The sequence below is a fragment of the Mercurialis annua genome, linkage group LG8, assembly GCF_937616625.2.
Source record: "Mercurialis annua linkage group LG8, ddMerAnnu1.2, whole genome shotgun sequence".
In the NCBI taxonomy this organism is placed as follows: Eukaryota; Viridiplantae; Streptophyta; class Magnoliopsida; order Malpighiales; family Euphorbiaceae; genus Mercurialis; species Mercurialis annua.
The window spans coordinates 32,624,924-32,634,262 of NC_065577.1; the positions used below are offsets into that span (position 1 = coordinate 32,624,924).

The 9,339-nt window shown below is 30.7% G+C and overlaps 1 protein-coding gene across 1 annotated transcript; it reads left to right on the plus strand.

The window, feature by feature from the left end:
• The first annotated feature begins 1,702 nt into the window (after positions 1 to 1,702).
• Positions 1,703 to 5,477, plus strand: LOC126661021 (probable 2-oxoglutarate-dependent dioxygenase SLC1). The gene is made up of 4 exons (XM_050354775.2): positions 1,703 to 2,084; positions 2,796 to 3,043; positions 3,993 to 4,332; positions 5,080 to 5,477. The coding sequence occupies exons 1-4, from the start codon at positions 1,806 to 1,808 to the stop codon at positions 5,326 to 5,328; spliced, it is 1,116 nt and encodes a 371-aa protein (XP_050210732.1). The 5' UTR covers positions 1,703 to 1,805; the 3' UTR covers positions 5,329 to 5,477.
• The last annotated feature ends 3,862 nt before the right edge of the window (positions 5,478 to 9,339 follow it).

Genomic DNA, 9,339 nt, shown 5'->3' on the forward strand with positions numbered 1-9,339 from the left:
CATTTCTTTTCTCTTCTTGATTTGATATGCATTAAAATGCATGCATTCCCCTTAGACTTAATATATAGTTTGACCCCTGAACTTGTACCCTTTTACCCATCTAACCTCCAAACTTAACGTCTCACCTATCGAACCCCTGAACTTGTTAAATAATCCGATTTGACCCCCGAACTTGATAAATACGTAAACATTGAACCCCTCCGTACACAATTTCTTTTAGAATGTTTCAAGTGACAGGTGGACACGAAGGGTTCAATATTTACATATTTATCAAGTTCAGGGGTCAAATCGGATTATTTAACAAGTTCAGAGGTTCGATAGGTGAGACGTTAAGTTTAGAGGTTAGATGGGTAAAAGGGTACAAGTTCAGGGGTTAAACTATGTATTAAGCCATTCCCCTTATATAATTCATTCAATTCTAAAACCAAACCTGCATTTTTCAATGTTTTACACTTTCAATTCACAACAAATCAATTAACTTAAAATCTTAAATCATTGTTTTTATATAATTGGAGAAAAGATCAAAATCAATCTTCAAATAAAATTATATTTTTTTAAATACATGTTTTGGCATAATGATCAAGACTGATAAATGTCCGTTAAAATAATGAGTGAATAAACATAAATTCACTTTATTTTGTACTCAATTATTTAAATAATCAATAAAAATTATCAGTTACCGATCGAATCTAAATTTTATAATTGTAAAAACTATCAACTCAAGTTAGAAAGACGATTTCAGAAAAAAGAAAAAAAAACTAAACAGACTAATAAAAATAACTTTTACTGAAGACGATCACATAAAATATGTATTAACTTCAGCTATGATTTTATTGTACAATTTAAAAGGTTAGATAAAACTTCAGTTATGATTTTATTAGGTTTAATAGTGCTGAAAAATTAAATCTTTTTAAATTTTTGTAAATTAATTTTAAAAAAATTAATTTATCCCAATTTAATACCTTTTTAGAAATTTATCTACTGTTTTTTCAATCAATTAAACTTTTTCAATTTCTCATCTTAGTATAATACCCATTTTCCTTTTATGTTTATTTTGAACTTCAAACTTACTTTTTTTTTCCTTCAATCATTAAAAGATACATAATCTATAATTAAATTTTGCTATTAATTTTGAATTTATTTTTAAATAAGAGTTAGATTTTGCAATGCTAAAAAATGAATTTTGCTAACAATAAAGTTAGTATAAAAATTCTACTTAAAATTTAGATAGTTAAATTAATTAGAAAAATTGTTAGATTTACGACAAAATATACATTTGCAAATTTTAATTGTTTAACGTGGGAAAAATAAACTTATCTATCCACAATTATAATTTGTTTTGCCAAATATACCATGATCTTGAATTTTGCCAATTTGCTCCGTCATTTATTCAATTTTTGTCAAATACAGTCAAGCCTTATTTGGATTTTGTCAAATATACCTAAATATATCCAAGTCTTTGGTATATTTGGCAAAAATTAGATAAATGACGTACCAGATCGGTAAAATTTAAAGATCTTGTATATTTGAAAGAAAAAAAAACATAATTGTGGGTAGATAATTTCATTTTGCCTTTAATAAATATATACAAAAAAAATCTAAAAAATATGACTTCTTGACAAGATGAAAATATCCTTCTCCTAATTTCTGCCCATTATAAATACTCCCATCTCTTTGTACTTTCCAACCCATCCATTAATCCCATTGATTATTGTCCTTTATTTGTAGCTATCTATTATTTCTCTTCATTTCTTAAAATACCCTTAATTTTGTACTTCTATAAACCATATATTATCTAAAAAGCAATGTCTCCTGCAATGAATTTGGCGGTCCATGCTAATGAAGAAGATGAAAATGAGTATCAAAAGGGAGTCAAGTATTTATGTGAAAAGGGGATTGCTAAAGTACCCAATAAGTATATATTGCCTGTCATGGAGAGGCCAAATAAAATAAGTAAAAATGATGGTATTAGTTACCCTAATCTTAAGTTACCAGTCATTGATTTCATGCAATTACAAGGCTCAAATAGAATTGAAGTTCTCAATTCCCTTTCTAAGGCTTGTGAAGAATATGGTTTCTTTCAGGTGAGAATTGTATCTCTTTTGCTAGTGAAAGCTCGTTACGCATATGATGCGTTAAAACTTTTTGAATTTTACGTTTCGATGATTTGTTTTCATTTCTAAAAACACGTTTGAAACTTTAAAAGCTTTATATTTGTAACTTAATGTTGTAAAAAGGCCTTCCATTGTTTTCAATTTTGACATTTTGGTGTTATTTCCTAAAACAGTTATAAATTTCGAGAACTTTATATTTATAATTAATTTTTCTATAGTTCTATTTTTTTTTCATTTTGGTGTTTCGTTTACCGTCCGAAAACACTTTTGAAATTTTGAAAACCTTATATAACATATTTTTGTAAAAAGAAATATCATCCTTACCATTGTTTTTCATTTCGGTGGTTTATGTTTGGCATTTTTGTTTTCGTGCTATATACCTCCTCAGTTTAATAGAACAAATATTGTAGCATCTGTTACCTCAACCCCTCCAACTTTTTAAAATTGCTTAAATTAATATAGAAAATTAAACTAAAACTATACCGCAATTTGATCTCTTAGCCTTTAAAAAAAATATATCCCCATATGTTAGGTTTATTGCAATTTAGCTCTCTTAATGTAGAGTTTCTAGCTTCGTCAATAAAGTTTCGAGTTCGAGTTCGAGTTCTAACCTCATTTTCCTCAAAATAAATTTGTTTCAATTAAAACTGAACAACTTGCTAATTGCTGGTATCATTGCAGTTGATAAACCATGGAATTTCGAGAGAGGCCATTACGAAAATGGTGGAAGTAGGTCGGAACTTCTTCGAGCTTCCTTTCGAAGAAAGATCGAAATACATGTCGAACGACATGAAATCTCCGGCACGATATGGAACAAGTTTCAACCAAAATAAAGATAGAGTGTTTTGTTGGCGAGATTTCTTGAAGCTTAATTGCAATCCTCTTTCAGAAAGTCTTCCTTTTTGGCCTTCTTTTCCTTCTCAATTAAGGTAAATTTCTTCTAGCTATGACTCAAATTTTAGGTTTCATACTTTGGTATAAAATTTCAATAGCAATTGAGTTACATCCGTACATTAAATTATTGTCATAAAATTTCTTTAATAATAATGTGAACACAATGTACATAAATAAGAATGTACCAATGTACATAATCCTTCAATTCGCCTCATCAATTATTGAACAAATAGAAATATTTGCATGCACTAAATTATGACATCTTTTGGGTGGTTGACTTTAGTTTTAATTATAAGTGAAAAGAAAAATTAAATTTAAAATTCTCAAGTCAAATTATAATTTTAATTATTTTTGAACTTTGTAATTTTTACTTATTGGTATTAAATTGATTTTTTATGTTATCACTGTGTCCCGAATACTCAAATTAATTAATAGTTTAATGTAATTTCTGACTCTACTGATGTCATATTAGTTAAAATAAATTGTAATGACACAGTACTCATGTACTATTATACATTTGGGCAACCAAGTCAGCATAAATTTAACCAATTTGGATAGAATTGCTATAAAAGGTTGAAATTGGGACGGATTAGTTAAAAGTTACAGATTTGAATTCTTTTAGACATTTGGCCAAAAAGTATATGTGAGGCATAATCATCAAAAAAAATATCCCATTTTTTTTTGTTTATATTCCAAACTTTTGATATTGGTCTGATTTTTCAATTTGTAATTTTAATTATTTTGTGTTTTAGTTTTTGAAAAAAAATATATACTCATTTGTCAAATCGGAATTTATCACTTTAAAACAACTTCAATTATGTCCTTAATATTTGACATATAGACCAAATAAACACTTAATGTTTTTGAAAGTACTGAAAATTGAGACCGTAATTAGAAATATGTAGGATACTACAAATCGTCATTATTTCTTCAATTTTCAAACTATAGTAGCTAATAAAGTTTATTTTTAAATATACTTAACAGGGAAACTGCGGTTAACTACTCCGAAAAATCAAAATTATTATATCTAACGCTTGTGAAGGCGATACTAGAGAGTCTCGGACTCGATGAAACAAGCGAAAAAGATGAGAATTACATGAAAGAATTTGAAGATGGGAGCCAAGTTCTGGTGGTGAATTGCTATCCTGAATGTCCTGAACCAGATTTAACTCTTGGGATGCCACCACATTCTGACTATGGATTTCTTACACTAGTTCTACAAGATCAATTAGTCAAAGGTCTTCAAATTCAACATCAAGAAAAATGGGTCACTGTCGACCCAATTCCTAATTCCATTGTTGTTAATGTTGGTGATCATCTTGAGGTTAGTTCATTCAATTTATTCTAAATCATGCTATTCAAAAAATGACTTTTTTTAATCCAAATTTAAATATTAACAGAAATTATAATCTAATCCTAAATTTTGATCAACCAGCATATGATATGATATATTGTAAAGGTAATTTTAACAAGTCATGTGTATAAATTTATCAAAATAATAAAATGTTGAAAGTAGGCAAAATGTATTTATTACTCGTAACTATATCCTATTTGTCAAAGACACCATGCTTTTTAAACTTTATCAGTTTGGATTATCATCTTTTCAAGTGTTTCTAGTTTTTAGATGATGTGACACGATATTATATATGTCAAATAGGATAAATTTCATACACGTGGACGTATATGTTATTTTTAAATAAGTTGTTGACTAATTTGGAAAATTTGAAAAAGTGATGACCGGTAAAATTTTAAAATTAAGGTATATTTGACAAACGAGACATATATGCGGGTTGATAAATATGTTTTCCTTATAAACATATTTATATTTTATGTTTTCAAACACTAAAAAATTGTACAATGAGTAACAGATAAAATACAATATGAAATTAAATTTATGAGTTCAAAATTTAAATTTATGGATCATCACATATTTTTTATTTAATTTGTTTCAATCATACGTGAATGACGGGAATGAAAAGTCATGAAAACCATTGCAGCACTAATTGATCAAGATCTAGTATTATTAATAAGATAAACTTAGTAATTGTTATTAATGTTTGATATTTTGCAGATATTTAGCAATGGAAAATACAAGAGCGTACTACATAGGGTACTTGTGAATTCATCAAAGTCAAGAATCTCCATTGCTTCATTACACAGTTTACCATTCAGCAGCACCATTCGACCGTCACCAAAACTTGTCAACGGAGACAATCCTAAGCGTTACAAGGATACAAATTTTGCACATTTTATGGACTATATTACTTCTTGTGAACACAAGACCAAGAATTTCTTGGAATCAAGAAAATTAAAGTCTTAGAAAAGGATGATAATAGAAAAAGAAACGAAAACGAAATATAGAACTAGAAGAGTCTAGTCATTTTCACTTTTTGTTGACAAAAGTTACAAAACATTTGCAATTGTACCTTGAATATTGATAACAAAAACATATACTTTATTTCTGTTATAAAAAAACTCTTTCAAAATGATATTATTCTACAACTAAAAGTCCTATATGGGAAGAATCGTATCCAACACCACTCTAATTTTTTATACCTTTTTTATGAATGATTTTGTACATTAAAAAGCTACAAATTGACAGTCTCCACTACTCAAAGAATTTACGCACATTGAAGAATACAACTCCGAGAAAGGCTATGTAGGTCATTTGATGCAAGAGTGCGGTATGGTTATAAATAATAGAGTGGACTATAAATCTGAGTTGTCGAACCCACAAGGATAATCGACTTAATGAGAATGATTGCAATTACGATTTTTCATTCGTTCAGCAAAAATACGAGAAAAGATTTGTAACCAGCTAATCGACTAAATCAAAACCAAAAGCAAGTTAATAAATACGGGACAATAAATTAGCAATTAACAAACGCGATATAAGAAAAACAGATTAAACAAACAATAAGAGAAAAGTGTCTAGGGGTTGATACTATCTTCTAGGCATCGTATTCATGGAAATAGATGGTGTAGCATAAAATGAGGGCCGAGCCGTTCATAAAGCGTCATTTCCGCTCTCTCGAACCTTAAAGAACAAGAACACCGCTAACACCTAACTCACTTTCGTGATCCTAGGCATAATCAATTACGCGACAAGCAATTAATCAATCAACTCAAAGGTCGCCTAAACCCTAACCCGCTCTCACGTTGCTATGTTTTAGTCTTCTAAACCTATTGGTTTATTTATTTTGACCATCTCTCGATGAGTTAATTAGACACTAAACATGCATATGGTAGCTAATCCTAACAAACATTAAAAGCAGAGATTAGAACATGCTTTTAACCGTTCATACATTCCAATCACAATAACATCTAGATATTCATATCAACCCCAAATAAAGGGTTTAGCAACATGTGCTAAATAAAAAAATTAAAGGCTACTAAACAAATATAAACCATGATTAAGATATACTTACTTTGAAGATATCAAATCCAAAAATGAGAACTTGTATTGAAAATAGATAACTCTTGTTCAATACCATAAACAATCTTCAACAATGAAGAACTAAGAACTAAGAACAAGAAGAATAAAGTACTAGAATTAAGAGGTTGGTGTGGCTCCAAACCCCAAAAACTACTCTAAATGTCTATAATTCTAGGAATAAAAGTTGATATCACGAAACAAGAGATAAAGTACCTTATATGGGGCTACAAAAGAAGAAAGAAACATTCCTAATACAGGCCTATGTTTGGACAAAAGTGGAAGTAGGCCTCAAGTCTTGTTTCATTCAATTTGATTGCTGACAGCTTTGTAAACCTCTTATCGGTCGAGACATAGGAGGTCTCGATCGAGACCTTCACTATTTCTCAAGCTTCTCGATTGTTATCCAAGGCTTCTTAATCGAGCTCAAAGCACAAGAATCCCTGCCTCATTTCTTTCTCATGTCACGATCGAGACACATGATTCTCGATCGAGAAATGCATGAATATTGGATCCTTGTTTCATTCTTCGCTTAAAAATTTGCAACTTCGCCGATTTGTCGATTCTTTGCACTTTTAGTCTGTTGAGCAAAAAGCGCAACTTGTAATAATCCGGAAGTCGGAATCGATCCCACGAGGAGTGAATCTAGAGCGATTGATGAGAATGAACTTTAGTTGCGATTCAATTCGTTTAGCACAATAAACAATCGTATTTGAATTCAAGTATCAATTTAACAAAAGCAATTAACTAAAACAAAACTTTCAATTAACAATTAATCAAAAATTCTAGAAGACTAAAGCGCTTAAACAATTACGGATAACTCAATTAATAAAGGGGTTTGGAGGTCGAAACTACGCTTAGGTCATGCAATCAATGGTTCGGGTCTAGGGCTTCAACAAGTGAACCGAGCGTTCCTAAAGCATAACTCCCGCTCTCTCGAGCCTCAAGGAGTTATAAAATCACAAACAAGCCAACTAACCAAGCCTAATCCACTCTCGTGGCACTAAATACGATTAACAAGCCAATTGGCGATTAACAATCCACTCTAAGGTTTCCTAATTTCTAACCCACTCTCATGGTGTCATTAATTAGGATCCTAATTGATCTATCCAATTAATTAACCTTCTCTCAAAGTGTTAACCAACCTAGAATCATGCTTTAGGTAGCTAATCTAAAACAAGCATTAGGGAAATCAATTAGAACAACAACAATAAGCCCAAACCCTAACCCAAATCATACATCTCTAAACTTCATTTCAACCCCCAAACAAAGGGGTTTTAGCCAACCATGGCTAAATCAACAAACATCAAGCAAATAGAACAATAAATCATTGAGAGATAGATCTAATTACCTTTGTAGAAACCCAAGCCAATAACATTCAATAAGATAATACTTCAATAATAAAATGAGAATAAATCTTCAATAGAAAAAGCTTAAGTGTTCAACAATGGAAGAAAATATGAAAATCTGGAAATTCTATTGAAGAAGGAAATGACTAAACTTAGGGATTTCTAAAATTAGGAGAAGATTTAAAAGTACAATCATAGAATAATGTCTAGAGAAATCTTCTATACCTAAAATAGAGATAATACTCCTTATATAGTACTTACAAAAGAAGGAAAAAGACAAACATTCATTTACACATGTGTTGGGCCCAAAATAGCAAATTAATAAAGCCTTGTTGCATCTTGAAATAAGATTTCCCCATTCCAGCAAGCCCAAGTTCGAATAGAGCTCCTTGGGCTTAATGAGGAGCCCGATTCGAGCTGCCATTTTCTGCTTCGGATCTCGATCTTCAAACCTTCATAACTCGGTGTAGACATGTCCGATTGAGTCGATTCTTGAACCGTTGGAAAGATTAGGACGTATACTTTAACTTTCATGAAGATCACGAGTTCATTTGAGGCTTCTAGCTAGTCCAAATTGGTCAATTAGTGCCCAGGGGTCAGCTTTTCAGATTTGCAAATGAGCTTCCGCATCGCTTTTGTCGTCTTTTCCAACTTTTGCACCAAAATGCTTCCGCAATGCTCCTAAGTACCTGAAATACTAACACACGTAATAAGGCATTCGAAATACCATAAAACCATGATAAAACGTTAATAAAGCATGCGGAAACGACACTAAAGATAGGAGTAAAATACTCCTATCATAGTCCAAAATAGCTTTGCAAACACTCTATTGCTCCTGAAATGCGCACACACGGAATAAAGCATACAAATACCAATAAACGCATGATAAATAGCAATAAAATGATGTAAAATGACTTATAAACTAGGAGTAATTATACTCCTATCAAACTTCCTCATACTAACGAACAAGAAATCAAAAATTGAACTTCCAAATAAATGAATAACTCAAACTCTTGCTTTTAAAACCAACAAATATCAAGGGATGCAAACAAATGATCAATGAAATTGTAATGACATGACTCGATGACATTGAGAATACTATCACATTGGCAAATCGATGACTCAAGTCGTCTCAAGAATTCCCTACCATTTGTGGGACACGCATAATTGGTCACAAACGTACTTAGGAAAATTATGGCATACATTCATAGGCATTAAGAAAAAGGCATTAATCTCATATGTTTTCACTTCAACACTCACGTGTTTAAAGGGGTGAAATAACAATAAAGCTCACATTTGAAAACATACAAATTCACTATAAATTTGCTCATTGTCTCTGGCTCCACTACTTAGTTTTGTAATTGACAATTATCATATAGACTTGGTTTGGGTTGCAACTTGGCTAGGGCTTTAGGTTAAGTAAGAATGAATAATTTGGTTAAAAATTGACTTGACAACTATACTCATTATAAAGTTCTAACATTGATCTAGTTTGGAAATATTGTAACCTGTGAGTTAAAAAGATACCCGTGAGTTAAAGTGTTTCTTC